The 25235-nt window shown below is 44.0% G+C and overlaps 1 protein-coding gene across 2 annotated transcripts in view; it reads left to right on the top strand.

The window, feature by feature from the left end:
• Window positions 1-23986, top strand: part of CTDSP1 (CTD small phosphatase 1) — a 37694-nt gene extending 13708 nt beyond the window's left edge. The window contains exons 2-7 of one of the 2 annotated variants that reach the window (XM_060261450.1): window positions 15272-15420; window positions 16945-17046; window positions 17411-17467; window positions 19806-19898; window positions 20390-20575; window positions 23231-23986. In XM_060261450.1, coding sequence (XP_060117433.1) covers window positions 15272-15420; window positions 16945-17046; window positions 17411-17467; window positions 19806-19898; window positions 20390-20575; window positions 23231-23359 — 716 coding nt within the window. In that variant the 3' untranslated portion in view covers window positions 23360-23986. The remainder of the gene's footprint in view (window positions 1-15271; window positions 15421-16944; window positions 17047-17410; window positions 17468-19805; window positions 19899-20389; window positions 20576-23230) is intronic. The other variant, XM_060261451.1, reaches the window with a different exon arrangement.
• The last annotated feature ends 1249 nt before the right edge of the window (window positions 23987-25235 follow it).

Genomic DNA, 25235 nt, shown 5'->3' with positions numbered 1-25235 from the left:
TGATCTTTGTGCCTTTTTTCAGATGCTTGTTGCTCCACACTCTTTTGTGCAGTCGGCCAAATGCACGGTTTGCCTTTGCCAGCCTGTTGTCAATCTCCTTGTCGATCTTGGCATCTGAGGAGATGATGCACCCCAGGTAGCTGAACTGCTGGACTGTCTTCAGAACTGATTCACCCACAGTGATGCAGGGAGGGTGATAATCTTCCTGGGGTGCAGGCTGGTGGAGAACTTCTGTCTTCTTCAGACTAACTTCTAGGCCGAATAGCTTGGCAGCCTCTGCAAAGCAGGACGTCATATGCTGCAGAGCTGATACCGAGTGGGAGACGAGTGCAGCATCGTCAGCAAACAGTAGCTCTCGGATGAGTTTTTCCATTGTCTTGGAGTGTGCCTTTAGTCGCCTCAGGTTGAACAGGCTGCCATCGGTGCGATAGCGGATGTAGACACCATCGTCCTCATCTAGATCTACTGCGGCTCTTTGAAGCATCATGCTAAAGAAGATCGTAAAGAGAGTTGGCGCGAGAACGCAGCCTTGCTTTACACCTGTGCCTATTGGGAAGGGCTCCGAGAGGTCGTTGCAGTGTCTGACTTGGCCTCGCTGGTCTTCGTGTAGCTGGATGATCATGCTGAGGAACCTTGGGGGACATCCTAAACGTTCCAAGATTTGCCACAGGCCTTTCCTGCTAACGGTATCGAAAGCTTTGGTAAGGTCGACAAAAGTCACATACAGACCCTTGTTCTGTTCCCTGCATTTCTCTTGGAGCTGCCTGAGAACAAATACCATGTCGGTGGTGCTCCTGTTAGCTCTGAAGCCGCACTGGCTCTCTGGGAGGAGTTCTTCTGCAATGGTGGGCACCAGTCTGTTCAGGAGTATTCTGGCAAGGATTTTGCCTGCGATGGAGAGCAGGGTTATCCCCCGGTAGTTGGAGCAGTCTGACTTTTCCCCTTTGTTCTTGTATAGGGTGATGATGATTGCATCGCGAAAGTCCTGTGGTAATTTGCCTTGTTCCCAGCAGGTGACAAGTACTTTGTGAAGTGAGCTATGTAGTACTGTGCCCCCATGCTTCCAGATCTCTGGTGGAATTCCATCAACTCCTGCTGCCTTGCCACTTTTCAGTTGCTTGATGGCTTTAACAGTCTCTTCTAGGGTGGGGATCTCATCCAACTCTGTTTTCACCGGTTGAAGTGGGGTGAGGTGGATTGCTGAATCTTGAACTACGCGGTTGGCACTGAAGAGAACCTGAAAATACTCCGACCACCGGTTCAGTATGGATGCCTTGTCTGTGAGGAGCACTTGGCCGTCTGCACTATGCAAGGGACTCTGAGCCTGATATGATGGACCATATACTGCCTTCAGGGCTTCGTAGAATCCTCTTAAATCACCAGTGTCTGCACACAGCTGGGTTCTCTCTGCAAGCTTGGTCCACCACTCGTTCTGAATGTCAAATCCAAATATATTAAATATATTAATCCAAATATATTAAAATATACAGCATGAAAATCTGAGGCCTTTCCTCCCAATGGACATTTATGGAAATTCACAATGGAAATTTTGGGGACTAGTAATAACAATGTTTGATTTTTTTTTCTTTTGTAATTAGTGAAATGTAGTTAGGAGCCCCGTGGCACAGAGTGGTAAGCTGCAGTACTGCAGTCCAAGCTCTGCTCATGACCTGAGTTCAAACCCGGCAGAAGCTGAGTTCAGGTAGCCAGCTCAAGGTTGACTCAGCCTTCCATACTTCTGAGGTCGGTAAAATGAGTACCCAACTTGCTGGGGGTAAAGTGCAGATGACTGGGGAAGGCAATGGCAAACAACCCCGTAAAAAGTCTGCCATGAAAACAACGTCACCCCAGAGTTGGAAACGGCTGGTGCTTGCACAGGGGACAACCTTTACTTATTAAGGTGGTATCAGGTGCAGGAATTATGCAGCTATCTCTTGTTTTAGTATTGAGTATAAGTGCAATTTTTCTTGTAGAAAACCCCAGCTTTTATACTTCTAAACTTCATAAATATGCCAGTGAACACAACTTTATATGCCGACAGTTATACATTATTTATGTTGTTAAAACAACAAAATAGGTTTAAGGTTGATAGAAAAATAAATATTGTATATATTTCAGTTTTCCCTCAAAGTTCCTTTCTCACCACCCCCAGGAAAGAAAACATGCCAGTTCCTAGTGAAAAAATCCCCATTACTTATAGGAAGAAAGAAACAGTGAGGTCATTTTGTCTTGAAAGAAGGTGTTGCCTACTGTGAAAGAATTAGACCTTTCAAAAAACATCTTAGCAGTGATTCAGCTGACATGGTGGAGTGGACGTGGTGCCCATCACCTAAGTAATATGTGATGCTTGTGCCATGCATAGGCCTAAACATGAATGTGAAAGTCCAGTTTGTATGATTTCCTCCCTCTTTTTTATTGAGAGGGAAGAATAATGCAAGTCCACCTCGATGGGGTATTAGTGTCATCTTACAAGTTGGATTGCAGTTTAGGTACGTGTCTGTTCAGGACTATGTAAAGACATGTTAGGAAAAGACAAACTAATGTCATGCATTTTATGAATTTGCACGTCAAGCACAGATCCAGAGATATAGCTGTTCATAAGATGCTCATAATCAAGAATCTATATGTTGTTTCATATGCTCTTCAGACTATGAACTATGGGGTGTGTTCGGGCTGCTTACACCCACATTCAGATGAATCTACAAAGTGTGGGTGTGTTTGGGAAATGGTTACGCTTTGCTCTGGGGTTAAAGATGGTTTTGTAGCAGTTTGACCTTGGGCTGCCTTTGTTACATGTCAGGAAGGAGGATTGGCAGACATTGTTTCTCCCAATGCTGCAGTACTGAATCCTACCAAGCTCAGCCAGTCTGGGCTTGCTATTTCACAATGGCATAGCTGTTGTTAATTTTGCACCAGCAACTAAATGTTTTACATTAACTGAGTTCTGGAAGTGGAAGGACTTGGAACTACTAGGAATTAGGTAGAACAAAGTTTGAGTTCAGGGGCATCTTCACTACCAACAGAGTTTTATTCAAGGTATGAGCTTTCATGTGTAAGCACACTTAAGAACATAAGAACATAAGAGAAGCCATGTTGGATCAGGCCAACGGCCCATCCAGTCCAACACAATGTATCACACAGTGGCCAATAATTTTTATATATATATATATACACACACACACTGTGGCTAATAGCCACTGATGGACCTCTGCTCCATATTTTTATCTAACCCCCTCTTGAAGCTGGCTATGCCTGTAGCCGCCACCACCTCCTGTGGCAGTGAATTCCACAAGTTAATCACCCTTTGGGTGAAGAAGGACCTCCTTTTATCCGTTCTGGTTTTAGGAATTAGGTAATTGGGGACCATCCAGTTGCTTGTATTGATTTATAGCAGCACTCCATAGGGTACAGGCGAGCAGAGACTCTAATGCCAACTAATTACATCTCACTGAAAGCAAAATAAATTGAAACCTTGAACCACAATCCAGCACACAACTAGGTAGACTTGGGCTGCAATCCTAAAACACTTAATAGGGAGTATGTCCTACTGATCTCGGTGAGATTTACCATCTAAGAAACATGCTATGAAATAAGCTCCCTTATTTCACTGTCTTTAAGCACACCTTGGTGCTGGATTGAGGCTTGATACTTGATCTCTTGCTGTGAATGCAAGCCTGGCTGCTAGCCTGAATACCATGGATTACAGGCAGCAAGATACTTGACAACTTCACAGTGTTTGCAGATTCAAGGAGGCAACAAAACGGGAGACACTGAACTCCTTAATGGATTGTTTGCTGCTATTAGAGAAGCCTGCGATACTGAAAGTTATAAAGATTTTTCTGTCTTTGAATCCACTGGTGCTGGTTAGAATTCAACACCCCTTGTGTTCTAGGCCCGGGAATCTTTGCCGTCTATTCTACATTCTGGGTTCAGTGAGTGCCAGACTCAAATGTGAGTACTTCGCTGTGGTGACCTGATTTACAAGTGTAATGGTTCCAAGAAGAAATCTGTAGTGCCTCACCTTGTTGCTTGTTTTGATTTGATCTCCCTGGCATCTTGTTGTGTGGCTGGTCTAACAGTCGGAGTATTTGTTGTTCATTAACTGCACTTTGGTCTAGGGAATGAGGAAACCTCAGGTGCATTTTATTCTTGTTTTATAGTTTATGATCGTCTAACATGGGGTTTGAAAAATATTTCAGATCCATAAATGTTGATAACAGGGTGGTTTTTAGACCTGCCCTGGACTTCATACACATTTTAAATTTTTTCCATGCCACTATCACACGTTAAAGGGTGAACCAAGTGCTGTACTGATCTCCCAGTAAAAGGAACAATTGGTTGGCTTAGTTGATATTAATTTTGTTGTTGTTCAGTCGCACAGTTGAGTCCGGCTTAGTAGCAGACAGTATTTTTTCTTATTGCTGAGTATTAGCCAGAATCACCTCAGTCTGAATCTACATTTAATATTACAAGACTTCCTTTGAATGTGAAGATTTGGTATATTGTTTACTATTTGGTCTCTTAGCATAATTCCTGTGCAACGGCTTGGGAAGGAGGGGACAGAAAATTTTGGAATAATTTCCCCTCGCATCGTTTTGAGGACTTTTTTTGTTTTTCCAATTTAAAAAAAAATGGGAATTTGGGGGAACACTGAAAAAAACCCTGTTGAGATATTTTCTATTTTGGAATGAGTAGGCTTGCCAATCCCCAGGTCCCAGCGAGGGTTCTTCCGCTTTCCCAGGCTCCTTCCCGCTCCCAGTCAGCTGGATGACGGGGAAAGCCCCGCCTTCACAGCCACCATGTGACTTTCCACCTCCGGAGGCTTCAGTCTCCAATTGGAAAGGCTTCCTCCTGGGATGGGGTGTCTGTGTTACTTTGAAGAAGTTGGCAGCAACTCATGAGTAGAGAGGCCAATCCCTCACTTCAGAGTTTCCAGAAACAGAGAGGGGGGGGGAGGGAAATGTCCACTGGGCACTTCATTATTCCCTATGTGGAGATCGATTCTCATAGGGTATAATGGGGAATTGATCTGGAGGTATCAGGGGCTCGGGGGGGGGCTGTTTTTTGAGGTAGAGACACCACATTTTCAGTATAGCATCTAGTGCCTCTCCCCAAAATACCACCCAAGTTTCAAAATGATTGGACCAGGGGATCCAATTTTATGAGCCCCAAAAGAAGGTGACCCTATCCTTCATTATTTCCTATGGAAGGAAGGCATTTAAAAAGGTGTGCTGTCCCTTTAAATGTGATGGCCAGAACTCCCTTGGAGTTCAATTATGCTTGTCACACCCTTGCTCCTGGCTCTGCCCACAATGTCTCCTGGCTCCACCCCCAAAGTCCCCAGATATTTCTTGAATTAGACTTGGCAACCCTAGGAATTAGTGAAAAGTTTTTCAAATTAAGATTTTATTCCCTCAGAATGTGTAATATAAAGAGCTGGGGGGGGGGGGAGTTGTGTGTAAGACAATCTGCAGTGACAGAGAAAGGTGCATTTTTGCACCTACGGGGTGTTACCATCTTTATGAGAAGGGTGTTTTGCTTGTAGGGCTGTGGCTCAGTGGAAGAGTGTCTGGTTGGCATGCAGAAGGTCCCAGTTCAATCCTTGGCATCTTTAGTTTAAAAGATCAGGTAGTATATGATGTGAAAGACCTCTGCCTGAAATCCTGGAAAGCTGCTGCCAGTCAGAATAGGGAATACTGACCACCAGGGACCAAAGGTCTAATTCAGTATAAGGTGGAGGCAGCTTCATATCTTGTATCTGTGCTGGGCAGCTTGACTCTAAATATTATTTCTTTATATTCTACTTAGATGATCATCCGAAGCTGCTTTAATTGGGTCTCTGATTTGTAGACCTCACATATTTTCATTTGTCTTTTATTAGATTTTTACATGGGATTGATAAGATTGTGTAGATTTCTTCCAATTATACCTGTCAGTAAAAAGTTCATTAAAACTTTTTTTTAATGAGGGTAATCAGGACTAAACATGAAGGTGGAGATTTCCCAGGCAATACCCATTCCCTGCACATTGACAATTTATACCTGCAAAATCAAAGAACATAGTGTACTTAATCTAATATCACAATGGTAACAAGGATTACATAAGCAAACCGTTCTTGAGACTGCAGATATGTTTGCATAGGAAATTAGCAGGGCAAAAAATAGTTAGTCTTAACCACTGTTAACATACGCATTTAAGTAAGGCCTAACAGGAATGGCAGTGGGGATTTCTCTGCAGAAAGGAGACACTGAAGGAAAGATCATTACATCAGCTGTTTTGCACATTTTGCTGAATTTCTCTTGATGATTAGGTCACTCCTTTGGCACTTCAGAATTTCTGTTGCTGCTCAGAAAGGAAGTGCAGGTTGGATATATACCATGGACATAACATCTTTGCAGACAAGCTAAATGGAAGTTTTGGCTCAATATTCTATTTCCAGTGTTTCTCGTTTATTGTGCATCATCTATTTATCACATATGTGTGTGTGTGTGTGTGCGCGTGTGTATACACGTGCACACTGGAAGCCATATGTGGCCTGAAATCAAAACATCACACTAATGTGCTTGGTCACACTAGTGCGCTTGTGTCGACCTTTGGTCTGTGAGCCGCCCTGAGCCTGCCTTCGGCGGGGAGGGCAGGATACAAATTAAATAAATAAATAAATAATACATTGTAGCTCACAGTACAGGTTTTTTTATTACAATGAAATTCACCTGAACAGTAGAATATATGAGATTTCTCAGAACTGAAATATGCCATTTTCTTGCCCACCTGTGGGGCAGAGAAGAGGAGCATGTGAGTTCCATCTCAAGGATAATGAGATTATTTACTGCTGTATGACTTGGGGCCAAACTACACACAACATCAGAAAGCCATGATTGGATATCCTGATGTGTAACTTAAAGTGTAATAAGTTGTGACAACAAACCTCTTGTTTGCCACAGTTTTCTTTTACCATGTTGTGTACTTCCTTCCTCTTCCCCTCCTGTGTGGTATGTGTGGCTTCCTGGTTTTGGAAGACTGACCAAACACCGTTATGTTTGAATGCAAGAACCTGAGCAAACTGGGGTGCTGAGCCACCAGCCCACGCACCTGCATCTGGATGTCATGGCAAATTGGAATTCGACTAAAAGCTTCCAAAGCCAAGAAGCATTCAGTTGCACTTCACACATGAGGGAGGCAGTGCATGAACACAACAAACAAGCCACATTTATGCCCATTGTGAATAAATAGACACTTGACTTAATTTTCAAACGTGGTCTTAATCTCAAAAAGCAGGGTTGTGGTGCTTGGGGTGGGCTTTTAAATCTCTTCTCCTTGTGCTGCCTGTTTCCTTGACCCAAACTGGCCCCTCCTGTACAGCTTTTTTTTTTAAAAAGGTATAAATCAGTTTATTGGGTAGTAATTGGATTACATCAAATGCATATTAAAGCAAAAATACAGCCATATAAATGCCCACTCCATATATAAAAAGGGTGCATCACAAAATAAATAACAAATCAAACTAATTGAGCAGATAAGACCATTTAAGCAACCAATTTTTTTTTTTTACCATGTTTCATTAGATACGTTTTAGCCTTAGACAACTTAGCATAAGACTAACAATGAGAGGTATTCTTCATGGGTTAATGAGGATGAGGCACAAGAGGGGCTAAATTTCCAATTCAGCAAGGGCTCCCATTTTCTTAGTATCGGTTTCTACTCCCGAGTTGTAAGGAAGAACTATAGGAACCCGCTACTTTGTCTAGGAGGAAATACTCCCACCGTTTTGATGCCCAAATCTGTATGAATGGAGATTCAGTTGTTTTCCATTTCAGTGCAAGAGTGTATTTCACAGCCGTAAACATTAGAGAGAGGAGTTCCCACCATGCGGTAAAGCAGAGGTGGCCAACAGTAGCTCTCCAGATATTTTTTGCCTACAACTCCCATCAGCCCCAGCCAGCATGGCCAATGGCTGGGGCTGATGGGAGATGTAGGCAAAAAACATCTGGAAAGCTACTGTTGGCCACCCCTGAGGTAGAGACTTTGTATTCATCCCAAATATTTAACAGGATTAATTGGGGAGAGAATGGTACGACCTGTCCAGTGAGCCTTGTTATTCGAGATAGAACAGATCCTCAGAATGCAGCGATAATTGGGTAGAGCCACCAACTGTGGAAGTAAGATCCTACTGCACCACAGCCTTTCCAGCAATCCGTGGAGCCTCCTGGAGATACATGCGACAGGCTGACAGGGGTTAAATATCATCATAAGGCTACCTTATATTCTTGAAGTATAATATTTAGGGACTTAGATAGGAGAGGAGGGGAGTGCAAAACTTTAGACCATTGCCCATCAGAAAATGTACATCCTAATTCAGCCTGCCATGCTAGTTTGCATGGTGATTGAGCTTCGATGCCATGGTTGAGAAGGAGTAAGTAGATAGGTGAAATCAGACCTTTAACTTGAGGATCATCAGAACTTAACATGCATTCAAATTAAGTTAATTTAGCTCTGAGATGGGGTTGAAAAGGGTGAGAATCTATAACATTTTGAATTTGTAAATATTTGAACCAAGGCAAGACAACATTATGCATGTGTTCTAACTTGCATTCCAATTTCATATGCCCCTGGGCTAACACGTCTTTGAAGAGAGTTAAATGCAAATTTATCCAAGCCAGAAAAGAGCGAGTGTGAACAGCAGGGGGGAAATCGGGATGATATGTAAATTCTGTTAATAATGAGGTGGGAGGAGCTAGAAAGGTGGAGGTTCTGTTCCATACTTTATATATAGTCTTCAGAAATGGATTAGAAATGGCAGAATGGAAAACAATGGAATAACTTAGAATAACATCGTTTTCCTTTTGTGAATCCCTTTGGCACAGTGAAACCCGACCTTTCCAGACCATTTCTAATCCTGGACAGCTTTTAGTCTTGGTAGGAAACAAACTCTTGACTCCTGTCAGAGAAACATAAAGAAACTAAAGATTCCAAATGCGGTGGGGTCAGATTTGGGTTTCAAATATGGTATGGGAGAAGGAAATGAATTTACCTTTCCCTTCTATGCCATTTTCCTAACTGAAACAGCTGGCCCTATTTGCCTTACTGCAGGGTGCCACATGCTGGTGAGTCTCACAGCAGGGCAGTTCCTCATAGCAGCCTGGGGAAATGGCACAGGAGGGAAGGCTGACACCCCATCACCCTACACTGACAAGCTGAATGAGTTTTGCAGCACTTGGGAATGTTAGTTCTGTGATATTTATGTGACCTCTTCCCACCCAACTCATGTCACACATGTCACCTAGTTCATGTCACCTAGTTCTCTCATCTGGCTAGATCTGGTACAGGTAGGTGGAGGAGGCGGGATTGTATGAAAGACAAAGGTCTCTGTTGTATAGAAGGCCAAAAATGTATCAGACCTGCAAGGAGAATGAGATGACAAGTTCCTGAGGTGGTAGAGTGGACTGCAGGTGGAGGGTCACTCAGTACTGCAGGTGGAGGGTCACTTTTTTTCCGTACTCCTCTATGTTTAAAAACTCCAGGTGAGTAAAAAAATCAGCCCAGCGAGGAAGGAGAGGAGGCAACCCCCCCCCCCCTTCCTCCTTGCTGTGCTGGTTTTCTGTTTGCACTGAGTTTTTCATGTGAAGGAACTTTTCACTGCTGGGATTCCCCCTTCTGCAGTCGGAAGTGGTGCAGTCCATTCTACCCACCTCCAAACTCTGCCCCCTCATTTTTAAAGAAGAGTTCTTTGCAAATGTTGCTTGCTTGTTCCTCATGTCAAACAAAATAAAGCAGCCATCTTGAAATGTTGTTGGGATGACCTGTGGCTGCTGGCTGAGGTGTGCAGAAGTGGGATGTGAACCCAGAGTTGTAGAAGACTTGCGGATCAGAATTCAAAAAGATCAGCAGAGCTGGAGTTTGCCAAAGGATGTTTGACTCCCGGAAAGAAGTGGTGGTGAAGAAGCTGCAAATTCCTGCATCCTTCTTTATCTGGCTGTCTTTCCTTGCTGCTTGCTTGCTGCGCCTCCCTCCCAGTGCCCTGGCTTCCATGATTCAGGCATCAGGCCAACCAAGAGTAGTGAAAATCTCATTATCTGGAGCTGGCTCAGAGAAGAGGAGCCACTAACAGTAATGGGATTAGTTAGGGAAAGTGGAATTAAGAACTGTGGAGATTTATTTATTTATTTTTCCTATTTATATCCCGCCCTCCCCGCCGAAGCAGGCTCAGGGCGGCTAACAACATTGTAAATGTCAACAATAAAACAATAAGAGCAATCCAATAATAAATCAGTTAAAAAATTAAAACAGTTTACAATTTAAAATTATTAATACAACTTTAAAAACAACAGTTTTGGTGCTGAATTCCATGCCATACATTCAGTGGTGTTGGACCTCTACGTACTTTGGTTGAAGGCCATTCGAAATAATGTTGTTTTGCAGATCTTGCGGAACTGAGCAAGGTCCCGCAAGGTTCTAACATCGTCTGGGAGTTGGTTCCACCAGTGGGGGGCCGCAATAGAGAAGGCTCTTTCTCTAGTAGCCTTCAATCTCGCCTCCCTCGGCCCGGGGATTACTAATAGGTTTTGTGATCCAGATCTGAGTACCCTCTGGGGAATGTATGGGGAGAGACGGTCCCTAAGGTAGGCAGGTCCTCGGCCATACAGGGCTTTAAAGGTAATAATCAGCACCTTGTAGCGAATCCGGAATACTATTGGCAGCCAGTGCAGTCTCCGCAGCCCCGGCTGTATATGGTCCTGAATAGGGAGACCCAATAGCAGCCTGGCTGCTACATGGGCAGCCCCATGTAGAGGGCATTACAGTAGTCTAGTCTCAAGGTGACCGTTGCACGAATCACTGTTGCTAAGTCACTGAGCTCTAGGAAGGGAACCAACTGTCGTGCCCCCCTAAGGTGGAAAAAGGCAGATCTCACAGTGGCTGCTATCTGGGCCTCCATAGACAATGTGGGCTCCAGTAGCACCCCCAAGCTCTTGACTTTGGGCACCGATATCAGTGGCGCCCCATCAAAGGCTGGTAGAGGGATTTCCCTTTCCAGGCCACCGCGGCTCAGACAAAGGACTTCTGTCTTAGTTGGATTCAGCTTCAGACAACTCAACCTGAGCCACCCCGCCACGGCTTGTAGCGCCAGGGCCAGATTTTCTGGGGCGGAGGCAGGCCGGCCATCCATCAGCAGATAGAGCTGGGTGTCATCAGCGTACTGATGGCAACCCAGTCCAAATCTCTGGAAAATCTGGGTAAGGGGGCGCATATAGATATTAAACAGCATCGGGGAAAGCACCACCCCCTGAGGCACCCCACAATTAAGCGGATGCCTCTGGGACGATTGTCCCCCAATCGTCACCCTTTGGCCTCGACCACAGAGAAAAGAGGAAAGCCATTGCAAGGCCAATCCCTGAATCCCCACGTCGACGAGGTGGTGAACCAGCAACCGGTGGTCGACCATGTCGAACGCCGCCGACAGGTCCAACAACAACAGTACCGCTGACCCGCCTCGATCCAGTTGTCGCTGGAGATCATCCACTAAGGCGACCAGCACTGTCTCCGTCCCATGGCTCGGGCGAAAGCCGGACTGGTGTGGCTCTAGAACGGAAGCGTCCTCCAGAAAACTCTGCAACTGCAGCGCTACTGCCCTCTCGATAATTTTACCCAAAAAGGCACATGATTTAAACAGGCTTAATTTCTGTTTGTGCCCGGAGTATGTGGGAGACTGAAGGAAGATAGGAGTATATCTGTCACCTGGCTAGATCTGGTACAGGTAGGAGGAGGAGGTGGGATTGTACGAAATACAAAGGTCTCTGTTGTATAGAAGGCCAAAAATGTCACAGTTATTAAAATATGACTCCTAAGGGGTGTGTGTGTTTTGCCAGCAACGATGTAAGCACAATCGCCTGGTCTCCACTTACCCACCCCTAAGTGCTTTCCCCATCCCCACCATCAAATCTGTCTTATTCTGAACCCTTTGTCTGTCTATCCTGCTCCATTCCCCTTGCACCAATTGGACCTACTGGGTTACTTAACCGCTCTGTCTCCTCCTCCTTCCCCATATCACCTCCACAAGGCTCAGTTTGCCTGGAACTTCTCCATCCCCATCTAGCCCTGGGATCTCCCCTGTTCATCAAGAGTTCTACCTACCTGACATCCCTTCCCCCTCCATCAATGTGGCTGAGCCATTATGTTTCCTTCCCCATTTCCTTTTCCAATCCAGGAGGCATACAAGCCTGTCTAGCTGACTGCTGTGGCCTTCTAAGAACATAAGAGAAGCCATGTTGGATCAGGCCAGTGACCCATCCAGTCCAACACTCTGTGTCACACAGTGGCCGAAAAAAAATTATATATATATATATACACACACACATACACACAAACACACACACTGTGGCTAATAGCTACTGATGGACCTCTGCTCCATATTTTTATCTAACCCCCTCTTAAAGCTGTCTATGCTTGTAGCTGCCACCACCTCTTGTGGCAGTGAATTCCACATGTTAATCACCCTTTGGGTGAAGAAGTACTTCCTTTTATCCATTTTAACTTGACTGCTAAGCAATTTCATCGAATGCCCACGAGTTCTTGTATTGTGAGAAAGGGAGAAAAGGACTTCTTTCTCTACTTTCTCCATCCCATGCATTATCTTGTAAACCTCTATCATGTCTCCCCGCAGTCGACATTTCTCCAAGCTAAAGAGCCCCAAGCGTTCCCTTTCTTCATAGGGAAAGTGTTCCAACGCTTTAATCATTCTAGTTGCCCTTTTCTGGACTTTTTCCAATGCTATAATATCCTTTTTGAGGTGCGGTGACCAGAATTGCACACAGTATTCCAAATAAGACCGCACCATCGATTTATACAGGGGCATTATGATACTCTCAGTGATGGATTGAGCACAATATCGTCTGAGGACTTCTGGTTGATACCATTTTGTTTTCTTCTTTCTTCCTTGTAGCAAGAGTTGTATATAGATTTTTACTGTGTTTCTCTGTGGGAGGGAATCATAATCTTGTTTTCATAGCATGTATACCATTTTAATGAAACAACTGAAATCATACCTTTGCTGAGGTGCTTAAATGATATTGGATGCGGAGAGTACTTTGGAGGTATGGTTCAATCTATTTATAATAATCAGAAGGCCAGAATCAATATTAATGGTGAATTGACGAGTTTGATACAGATTGCACAAGGCACAAGACAAGGCTGCCCACTTTCACCATTAATATTCATTTTAACATTAGAATACTTGATTGCTCCGATAAGAGAAGATCAGGAAATAAGAGGAATGAAAACAAAAGGGGAAAGCTTTAAAGTGCAGGCTTTCGCAGATGATCTGACGTTTATCCTGGAAGACCTGACTACATCAGTTAACTAAGAGAAAGATTGGAACAATTTGGTGATGTAATGGGCTTTAAAGTAAACTTCAAAAAACACTAAATTTTTAGCAAGAAAACATGACTACAGAACAAATTGATGAAATTAGAAAGTAAATCAGGATTTGGTTATGAGAAAAGAGAGAAATATCGGAATTTTTTTTGACGGTGGGAACAAGATCGCTGAAAGCTGACAACTATTGACAAATTATAAAAAGAAATTAAAGCGGATTTAACAAGATGGCAAGATATACAAATTTCATTACTAGGAAGAATTGCAACAATCAAAATGAATGTTCTGCCTAGGATATTATTTTTGTTCCAAATGATTCCCATTACAATACTACAGTCATTTTTTCAGCAGATAAATGTAATGGTATCCAAATTCATCTGGCAAAACAAAAGACCCAGAATCAAACTCAAAATATTACAAGTTGCCAAACAAAGAGGTGGATTGGCGTTGCCGGATTGGCAATCATATTATAAAGCGTGTACTCTAATGTGGGCAAGAGACTGGATGCTGTTGAAAAGAGACTGCTGGTTCTAGAAGGTGTTGATCTCCCTAGAGGTTGGCACTCATATATGTGGTACCAACCCCCCTTAAAAATACCTTTTTTCTTAGACACGAAATTAGAAGGGCAATTACAGAACCTGGGCCTGGATCAAACCACAAATATACAAACATACACCAAAGTGGTTATCACTGGTAGAGGCATAAATGCACCCCAATCTATTCAAATGGGAAGAAATTAGCACTTATGAAACATTATTAGATAATCAAGGGAATTTGAAAATCGAAGGGGATACTCAACTAGATTGATGGACTAAGATACAAGTCAAGTCTAGGTACAAGGGAGACAAGAAGAGTTTTTACAAAAGCTGCTTGAAACAGCAGAAATGGACTTCCTTTCAGTGAGATTGAAAGGAGGAAATGTACAAGTTTGTAAAGAAACGTGGCAACCTTTGTACGATTGGTTAAAAATATCATGATAGTTTACTTATAGATATAAATGAGAATAAGGGGGGGAATGTAAAAATAAGGAAAAGATGGAGACAAGGAAAAAGTTCATAATAAGTTAGAAACTGGAAAAAGATTAATAGACTAAAATAAATATATTGTATTATCAACACAGAATAACATAGATTAACAGCAAATGTATTGGGAGGAGTCATTCTCCACAGTATATTGTTCTGTTTTATTATTTTGTGTTGTTTTTGTTATTGTTGTTTGTGTTTATTGTCATATCTATATTGTTAATAAGAACTATAAATTAGAAATCATACCTTTGCTGTGAGTAAAACCATGCATTTACAAGTACAGATAAAATGCTTTATGTATAGCTTGACAACTACAACATGTGAAGAAAGGACATTTTCCCATACCTTCGAAGCATGTATTTGTTTTGTTAGATGTTTACACCTTGCTTTTCTCTCCAGTGGGAACACACAGCAGCTTGCAACACCATTCTCACCTTCTTCATTTTATCTTCACAGCAGCAATCCTGTGAGATAAATTAGGTTAGGGGATTTTTGGGGTTTCCAGCCAGGGTCCCCATTTGGTAAAACAGAACTGCAACCTCTATACCACAGTGGCCACTGGCCAGTTAATATGGTGAGATATTTGCTTGCTGGTAGCTTGTTGCATTCTTTCCCTACTCTGTTCAGAAAGGTGCACTTCTAAGCCTTGGAAAGGGATATGAATATTGGACAAGAAAAGGGAAGTGTCAAGGAATTCCATATGCATCTATGTGCTGTGCTAATCTCATGCTTGTGTGGGTGGAGTGTATGAGTTGGACAGAGCTGTGGAGCTGTAACTGTTGACTTTCTCTGCAGTTGAAACATCCAAGCGCTAGCAAAGAGGGTCTGGAAAGTCAGGATTCCTACTTGATTTCAGACTTGCCTCTGTCCCCCTGCAGGTGCTCAGAACCCATCGCCTTCCAAGAAGCCCAGGAACCGCAGCATCTTCCAATCCCTCTTCTGCTGCCTTTGCCATGACAACTCTGAGCCTATTCCTGTCAACAACAATGCCCCGCTGCTGGTTGAGGAAAATGGTTCGGTGCCTAAGGTAGGCCAGCTTTCTCCATGGCCATTGAGAGGACTTTGGTTGAGGATCTTGCTTAGAAGGTTATCTTGAGTTCCTGGTCTTCCTTGGAGAATGAGGTCTGGTGGATTACAGGAATCCATCTGTAATCCAGGATGTCTGAAGTTCTGTTGGGAACAGCGGGAACCAGCTTTCTCCATGGCCATTGAGAGGACTTTGGTTGAGGATCTTGCTTAGAAGGTTATCTTGAGTTCCTGGTCTTCCTTGGAGAATGAGGTCTGGTGGATTACAGGAATCCATCTGTAATCCAGGATGTCTGAAGTTCTGCTGGGAACAGCGGGAACCAGCTTTCTCCATGGCCATTGAGAGGACTTTGGTTGAGGATCTTGCTTAGAAGGTTATCTTGAGTTCCTGGTCTTCCTTGGAGAATGAGGTCTGGTGGATTACAGGAATCCATCTGTAATCCAGGATGTCTGAAGTTCTGTTGGGAACAGCGGGAACCAGCTTTCTCCATGGCCATTGACAGGACTTTGGTTGAGGATCTTGCTTAGAAGGTTATCTTGAGTTCCTGGTCTTCCTTGGAGAATGAGGTCTGGTGGATTACAGGAATCCATCTGTAATCCAGGACGTCTGAAGTTCTGCTGGGAACAGCGGATGAGAGTGGCTTATGATCTCTGGAAAAGGAAGAGCTTTTTCTCTGTTTATGTCCTGCTCCAGTGGCCAGGTGTCATCCTCAGTTAAAGGGTGTGTGTTTTTCCAAAACAACATATCTCAAGTGTTGGGCCCTTTCCTGGATCCTTCCATCTTCATGTTTTTCCTCTGGACATCTAGCAGGTTGTCCACTGGCCCTGGACTAAGAGAGCATACTTGATAAGCAGTGCTTGGTACATTCCATAGTGCAGCCAGAGACCCAGGAGACATGAAAAATGGACAGGGCTGCTACTTAAGTAGGTGGCTACCCAGGTCTTTAATCCCCCTGGGCTGCTAAACTACTGGCAGCCAAAACTGACCGGTTTGAGCCTTACATCTACTGCCCTCTGGTGCCTGCTTGTGTAACTGCACAGCTGTTTTCTATCTGGTGAAATAAAACAGAACAGTGACAATTTAAAATACTAGCATCACGAGCTCACCTCTTCAAATGCCCACATTTTCCACATTTCTTTAGTTTCAGGATTTCTTCCTGCCTTATGCAGAGCTTGTGACCTCCGATTAGTTTTAGGGTTGGAATTAAAAAAAATATATACCCACACCCAATCATTCTGATTTGGCTCCTGTGAGAACCCATGACTAAAGTCTTCATGGCAACTATTGCATGCCCTGCTACTAGTCTAGAGCTCTGCAGTCAATATAGATTCAAAGAAAAAAAGCATGCAGAAGACAGCCAGTGATCTCAAATGCCTAATTGAGATCAGAAGCGGAGCCCCATATTTTGACAGCCTTGTGTTAGCTGTTAGAAGCGAAGTTCTTCACCTCTTGTTTCCATCACAGCCTTTCTGTCATAAGACCACCTAACAGTTCTTTCTCTTGCATGCTTGTGTTAATCTGCAGGCTACTATCAAATACCTCTTGCCAGAAATCAAGCCTCAAGATGCCAGCAAAATCTGTGTGGTCATTGACCTGGATGAGACATTGGTGCACAGTTCCTTTAAGGTCAGCTCCACCACCCGCCCCCATACATCTCCCAATAAATGCCCAACCTGCCTCCTGGCTCTTTGCTGATTTTTCAATTTAGCCACTTTGATCCCCTCAATTCCCAAGCAGAATATAAGTGTGTGAGATTAGATTCCCTCACTGTAGAAGGGACATGGGTGTGTGTGTGGTGGGGAGGTGAATTAGCCATTCTTACAGGAGCAGTGTATATGTTTGGAGTTGACAACAGTAACCAAGATGATGAGAGGGTAGGTATAGCTGTGAGAACCATGATGGTGTGTGGGGAAAGACTGTGAGGGAAATACAGGAACTCTACTGAGGCAGTCCATCTTACAGACTCTCTCTTTCTCCCCTCCTTTCCCAGCCAGTGAACAATGCAGATTTTATCATCCCAGTGGAGATCGATGGGGTCATGCACCAGGTATGGAGGCGTAATGGGAGATGAGAGATCATTGGCCAGCATATGGTCTTGGCAGTGGTGTCTGGGGGTGGGGGATAGATTTTTTTTTTTTACCTGTGATCCAATTGCCAAAGGAGGCTTTACAGTATACCGGGATGCAGGGCTTATGTGGAAGGTAACGTCAAAGGTGTGGAGGTGGCATTTGAGGATGGGGTTGAGCGTTTACATCCTTTGCATCGTTCTGTAACCGTCAAACTCATCATCCCTGCTTCTAAAGGCTGTTGCCGGATTCAAGTAATCCAGGATAGGCTGTGGGTACTTCAGTCAGCCTATTCTTGATTACTTGGCCTTGGAGGCAGCCAGCAGCATCAACTGGAGAGAATGAACAGGTGCATATGCCAGCTTTTAAGGAGGCGCTTAACACCAAGCATACTGTTCGTGCACTTCAGATCCCAGAGCAGGCTGCATCTCAGATATGTCACTGGTTTAGCCACGTCGGAGGGTGGAAAGGATTCTCTTGCTTTGGTCCTTTCCAAGGATGTTTTGCCTGTGAACCAGCAAACATGGTGGCGAAGGCGGTTTATAAATTGAATTATAACAAATAAATAGTGCAGTGGGTGGAATCAGGTTGCTAGTCTTTGAGCAATCCCTCCTGCGGTTGTATTCATAAGGCCGGAAAGGACTTCTAGAGCCAATTTAGCACATTCTCCTGCACTAAGGCAGGGAATCTTCCGTTCTTTCTTGCAGATATTCCTCGTTCTTGTCTCAGTTGTTGCAGTTCCACAGTCCTCCTTGATAGCTTCCTCTGTCCTCAAAGAATTATTTCATCTGTGCTGTATCCTCTTTCTTGAACTCTTATGTAATACTCACTGTGGCTGTGGAGAACAACTGCCTAGCCAGGATGCTGAGAATTTAGGATGGTTATGGTCATGCTGTGTACACAGGACAGGATCTACTTTTTTAGTGTTGATTTAGGCAAGAATGCCTGCATTCCTTCTTACAAAAAGAGCAAGTTTCTAGGAGATTGTAAATTGCAAGCAGTTTCTCTTAAAGGTAACTGGCAGAATTTCCATTTTTTTTTTTTACAGTTATTCCAGTCCTTTCTGATCTGCTCGTGTACACATATTCCTCACATACATACACAATCCCTTTTTCTCTCCTAGGCCATCTGAAACAGAAAACACACCATGAAATACATAGCTGTTATACTGTTGGAATGAATACAAATGTCACCTGATGTACTTGATTTATTTTGATCAAAATCTGGATTTGGAGTTTCTGGGTGTTTCTGTGTTTCTTGTTCTTGGAGAAGTCTGAACACACACACACGCACACACACCATCTATAATGCACTTTGCTTCAGAATACCCTCTTAATCTGGAGTTCTTGGGATCAGAACTTGATAGTTCCTTCAGTTGTCCTTCCATAAAGACAGCCTAACTCTGGGCTGGTTTTCGTCTTGTATTTTGCACTCTGTTACAAATACCCAGGTATGAAACACACTTGCCTCTCACTAATTCTCCTGAAGGGCTTCCATGTGTAAAATTCAGCAGATAGTAAAATACTTGGAAATGGTGACCACGAAAGCTCATGCTCTTGATTATTTTAAATGTATATGTGCTGAATGTCATTTGCGCTCTTCTCCCATCAGACTTGACAAGATGTATGTGTGTTTTATATTCAGGTTTCCATACCTGAGTAATGACTTCAAATCCATTTTTCAGTGTTTAATTCATGTGCCAGTAGAACCTTCTCTGAATGTGCCAAACCAAAAACTCCTTTAGCCCTTTGTTACTTGATATCCTTGAAGAACCCATCCGCTGTATATTCTTAGACATGTGCCTTAATTATCCATGACTAGTGAAACATCCTGCCTAATTCTCATCCCTCACATTTCCAACTAGAAAGATGTCAGTTTTCAATCTCTTGGACTCTAGTTGACTTCTCCAGAATGTTCTCTCACACTCTTCTACTCGGGTCTCTCCTGACCTTACCTAGCACTGCTCTGGGTGGGGGATGGATAATGACACAGGGAATTGTTCAGATGGAAATTTTGTGAAGAGTTCTCTAAACCATGGAAGGATTTCCTAGAGCTCAACCATTACAGACAAGTGCTTGTTAGAGTTTTATGAAAAACTTCCAGGCAGGGAGATTCTGCAGTGTCTTCAGACAACTTTTTGCCTACTGCCCAAATATTTGTACAGTCCTCATATCCAACCTAAATGCGCTCAAGAGAAGACATCACAGCATAGCACGATGGAGCCAAGCTTTTTGCTGGCCAAGAAGGTAGGATCTACTTGCTAGAGAGCAGATGTGTGCCCCGTGACCCCACCCCCATAATCTCCCTTCCCCTCCCCAGGTGTATGTGCTGAAGAGACCCCATGTGGACGAGTTTCTCCGGCGGATGGGTGAGCTCTTTGAGTGTGTGCTCTTCACTGCTAGCCTGGCAAAGGTGAGATTCCCCTTGTGCATTACCCCACCTCCTTACTTGGTGATCATCAGCCTCACTCCCTCAGTGATGTCCATCTGGGGAAATGGGGAAGAAAAAGCAAGATGATGGAAAAACCCATCTTTTTTCCCAGTATGCACACTCCTCTTCCCCTCATCCCCCTGAATCCTGGCTTCTATCCCCTTTTCCCTGCTGTTAGCTACTATCCTGCCAAAACTGGGGGGGGGGGGGGAAGAGTTCTGGCTTGCAGGCCTTCTTCCTTTTGTAGCCTAGATCTCAATTCTCCTGCTTGACCTGAGGAAAGAATAGATAACTCTTGGAAAGAAGTAAACATACCTGCTGCAATGGGAGAAACTCAAATGGAACATCGCTGACAGGGAGAGAGAAAGATGATCCAACCTTTCCAAGATACACAATGTCATATCCCTCCCCCCCTCCCATTGTGCACCTGGTGAATGCAGGAATGAACCCTCTTTTTCTCCTCCCACTCCCAGTATGCAGATCCTGTTGCTGACCTGCTGGATAAATGGGGAGCCTTCCGTGCCCGCCTCTTCCGTGAGTCATGTGTCTTCCACCGTGGGAACTATGTCAAGGACCTCAGCCGCCTGGGTCGTGACCTGACACGTATTATCATTGTGGACAATTCTCCTGCTTCCTATGTCTTCCACCCTGATAATGCTGTAAGTAGCCAGATAGCCAACAGGTTTTCAGATCTTGGGGCTGGGGTTGTGCTGCCAAGCTGGACCCCAGTCCTGTTGAATGAAGGCCCCAAAAAAGAAAGTACTGCGGAGCAAGAGAAGAGGGGCAGCTTTTTACATGGCAGACAGGGAACCCACGCTGGATGGTGCATTTCTTGTACTTTGAAAAGATGTTCTGTGCTGCAGCTGTACCTTGAGTAGGTGTGGCTCTTTGTGCAGAAATTCTTGCCCAGCTCTGAAGATCCTTTAGACTCTGAAAATCCTTAAGTGAGGCTCAGATGCAACTGTTTCTGAAGTCAGAATGGCTCTGTATGCTGGGGACATGCTCCCTTGGGTGCACACATACCAGAGCTATCTAAATAGCGCAGTGCTCGGATCATAAGAACCTAGGAGCAGCCTGGAGATCTATCTAGTCCAGCCTTCTGCTTTCAGCAGCCAGACCAAAGCTTCTGGAAGCATCGAGAAGGTGACCATATCTACAGGTTGGTACCCAGCATCTGCTCCTGGGCAACAACAAGAGGCGGTCTTCTCCAGTTGCTGTTGATAGACCCCATCCTTACTAAATTTGCTTTCAAAGACTATACGAGGCAAAGCAAACCAGTGTTTTTCACTAGGAAAAGCTAAAAGTTTGCCACCTGATTAACTAGTATGTTTGCATGCTGCTGTTAGCTTTGTGTAATTGTTTCTGCTTGTCACGGAAATGAGCAAGAGTGATGCAGAACTCACCACTGGAAATCTCATAAAGCATCTTGAAGTTTGCTTTTAAAAATAATAAAAACACAATAAAAGTAGAACTGCTTAGGATGCCAGGCGCTGGGTTCAGCTTCAGATTCCACGCCCATGCAGTGCAGGTATTGTTAATGAGCATTTAATGCTTTCAGGAAATCCAGCGCTTGGGGTGTATTATCTTGTATGCAACAGCCCTGGAAGATAAGCCAGCATTATTAGCCTCATGGGGGTGGCGGGGTGGCGGGGGGGAGAGCCTGGCACTGCTGCAGCTTGCCGGGGGCTGCTTTGCAACTTCATGATGGAAGCAGGATTTGAACAAAGGACTTCTTGATTTATGTTTGTTAGCCATTAAAGTGCACCGTGTTACAAATATACCAGGCTTCTGTTAGCACAAGATGCGGTGCTAGAAGCAGATATATTTCTTTTCTCATTCAATATTTTATTAACTTTTCTATAAATTAAATTTATATAACAGCGTATCACTTTATAATATTAAAGATTATACATCGTATTGAGACTATCCAGAGAAGAAAAAATGAAACAAGGAATGTATTGTATTTAAAACGTTGATTTAAACTACTACAGAAAATTTTACCATAAGTGTTGTAATGTATTTATTATTTCTGGAGTCTCGGAGAGTTTATTTAAATATTCTAGTATCAGAAACCATATTACTGTAAAATCTGGCTGACCATCTAAGTTAGATATTGATTTCATCTTGCCTTTACGTTTCGTCATTACATATATGTTCCAGGACAAAGCAGGAGTCAAGTATCACCTTTAAGGCCAACAGAGTTTTATTCAGAATGTAAGCTTTCATGTGCTCTAAGCACACTTCATCAGACAAGGAATCAGGTACAATGAGTCAGGTGCAGTGAGCAGAGCTACATATAGCTGACCTGTAGGGAGTGGTTTAGAATGCAAAATGGTACAAATTTAAGATCCAATTACAGAATAGTAAAATTAACAAACTGAGCAAACCTTTGATCTGGGTAACCTGAGCATGAGAACCAGTATGTTCTAGATATTTTTATACCAGGGGTTAATAGTGGGACTCTTTTCTACTTTCCAAGTAGTAGCTGTTACATCTCTAGCTGCCTATAAAAATGACATTATTATTTTTTGAGCTGTAGTAGTAATAGTTTTAACTTCCAGCCTTAAATTGAAAGAAGCAGATATACTTCTTTACAGAGAGAGTGATTAAAATGTGGCATTCGCCACCAGACAATGTAGTGGTGGCCACAGGAACAGAACACTTTACAAGGGGATTAGTCAGATTCACGGAGGATCAATCAGTTGCTACTACTCATGGTGACTGAAGGGAATCTCCATGTTCAGACACCGCAAACCTCTGAATTCCAGTGCCAAGAGGCAACATCAGGGGAAAGTCTCAGCCTCTATGCTCTGTTGTTGGACTTCTGGAGGAACTGATTGGCCAGTGTGTGAGACAGGATACTGGACTAGATGGACTATTGGACTGATTCATCAGGGCTTTAGTGTTCTTAACTGCATGAGAAGGTTGAGGGTCTGATATGAAGAGCCAAAAGCACATATCCAACTCCCAGCTCCTTTCTATGAGTGTTTTGAAACAAGGATCCACCACTGTCATGGCATAGTTTGGCCCTGAGATGTAGCTGCCTCTGGAATGGAGCTGTGTTTATAGAGGGATCTTTCACTTAGTGCTGAGATGCAACTATGGGGAAAGGTATCCACCCCTCTGTATTACAGATGCTAGTGATAAGCCAAATCTTACCGGCAAAATTACTTGAATATACAAAGGTTCCCTGGCCTCCTAGCCACCTCTTAGCAGTCGGTAGAGTTGCCATTTGGGGTAGCTATAAGTATGAGGGGAGGGCTTTTTGTACTGAGCCAGCGGAGAAACCTAACCTTTTCCTTCTTCCTTGGCAGGTGCCTGTGGCTTCATGGTTTGACAACATGGCCGACACGGAACTTCTCGACCTGTTACCGTTTTTTGAGAGACTCAGCAAAGTGGATGATGTGTATACAGTACTAAAGCAGCATCGGACTAGTAGCTAGTGACTGTAGGGGCTTTGGGCAGGGGAAGGAGGGGTGTAAGCCCATCTAGCTGCTTCCTTCTGCTGAGCAGGTCCGTCTGCTCTCCCAGCCTAGCCCCTGGCATAGCAGTGCACAGGAAACCCAGCAAGGGGCAGCAGAGAGCCACAGGTTCCCATGGGGCACCAGGACAGACACCAGTGTCTGAATGTCACCTTGAACCCTGAACCCCAAAGAGGAAACTTTCTTGCCGTTGTGCTTAAATAATGGTTTTGTCCCCCATGTATTATGGCTGTGGGGACCAGGCCCTCAACCCATCTTTTTCGCATACCATGGGACCAAAACTGTGGCCCCATCCCCTCTAACCAAGGGAAAGTACGAGTTATGGCCCATTTCCCTAGCACCAGGTTGGGAAGGGTCACCCAAGGACTGGTCCCAGGAATTCCCTGCATCCCACTGATGCCTGATGTTCTCCTCCCCTTCTTAATAGGTGCTGAATTCTAGATTCTGTGGGGGAATTACTGGCGGCACTGCTATATTTCAGGTGGTGGACATTGGCAGTACTAGAGCTAAGGAAGCCCCACGTGGAAGGTATTGAAGAGGGAAAGGGAAACCCAGGAGAGAAGGCAGAGCTGACCTGGGGACCGAAAAGATTTGAGCAGATACATAAAGAAGGTAGAACATGTGGAGAAATTTGGCTGCATCTCTAAAGGGAGATGAGTTTCTCAGTCATGAGACGTTTCAGCTGAGAGTTTTGGGCTGATGTCTGAGGACTGCATCTTTCTTAAGCAAGAACATGTATTTGGATGTGCCGTGCAACACAGGACTGGGCTGTCTCCTATCACTCTGCTCAGCTAAGGACGGCATGTTTTGTTGGCAGCAAGCCACATCCTGCTAACACAAAACGCTGCTCCACCAGCAGGATGGACTCTTCCCAAGGGAAACGCACAGCCCCTAACTGAGTGTAGAACACAGCTCAATGTCATCTTGCTAAAATAGTGGCATTCCACTATTTTGTGGGACATACTTTACAGTCTGGATGTGTTTCTTGCTTTATACTGAAAATTTCCTTTTTGAGGGAAAATGTAATATTCCCTTTTAATTCCCTTTTAGAGAGGGTGGGGAGCCAAGCTTCTCTTCATTCTCTTTCTGAAGAAGTGACAAAAAGATTGGAGAAATTTCACTAGTAGGTAGGAAGAGAAGTTTTTTCCCCAGCTAAGATGCAATGTAAGCTAAGTCTGTCAGTTTGTGCATTGATGCTTGTAAGTGCCTTAGAGATGAGGGAATGACCAGTCCAACAGGATGAACAGCCCCAAGTCAGAGCCACAGCCCAATCCCAGCCTGGCCAAACTTCTCTGTTGTGAGGGGCTCCAAGCTAGTTTTGTGATTGGTGGCATCTGAGAGAAATGGCTTTTGAGGGATTGAGATGATCTGGGGTGACTGCTGGGGTAGTTCTTGTTAGGCTTAAAGAGGGTGCTATAGGGAAGATGAGCACTGTTGGTTGATGTATACAATACAGGAAGTTTGCTATCTAGAGCAATCCAACCTGTTTCTCATTGAGTTTAAGATTATTAGTGTGGTTGGTGACTCTGCCTTCTAGTAGCCAGTTATGATACAGCCTAAGTTAAGTATCCCTCTCATAGTTTTTCCATATTCCATGCCCGCCCTGAGTTTTCTGCTCCATGCCCTGGCTTCTTCCAGGTCCATTTTCATGTTCTGCCCTCCTAGTAGCTGTGACTAGACATCCTGTGGGCATAGGCTGGAAAGGGAGAGATGGCAGTCTTTTCTTCTGCCACAGTGGCTTTGTCTCTTTTGCTGTAGTGCCTTTAATCCCCACTGTCTCCCAACTGAATCAGATCCAGGCCCTGAGATGCAACAGTTTTCTGGAACCTTCCTGGGT

The sequence above is a fragment of the Heteronotia binoei genome, chromosome 21 (genome assembly GCF_032191835.1).
Source record: "Heteronotia binoei isolate CCM8104 ecotype False Entrance Well chromosome 21, APGP_CSIRO_Hbin_v1, whole genome shotgun sequence".
Taxonomy (NCBI): domain Eukaryota; kingdom Metazoa; phylum Chordata; class Lepidosauria; order Squamata; family Gekkonidae; genus Heteronotia; species Heteronotia binoei.
This window is presented reverse-complemented; position numbering and strand designations above follow the sequence as displayed.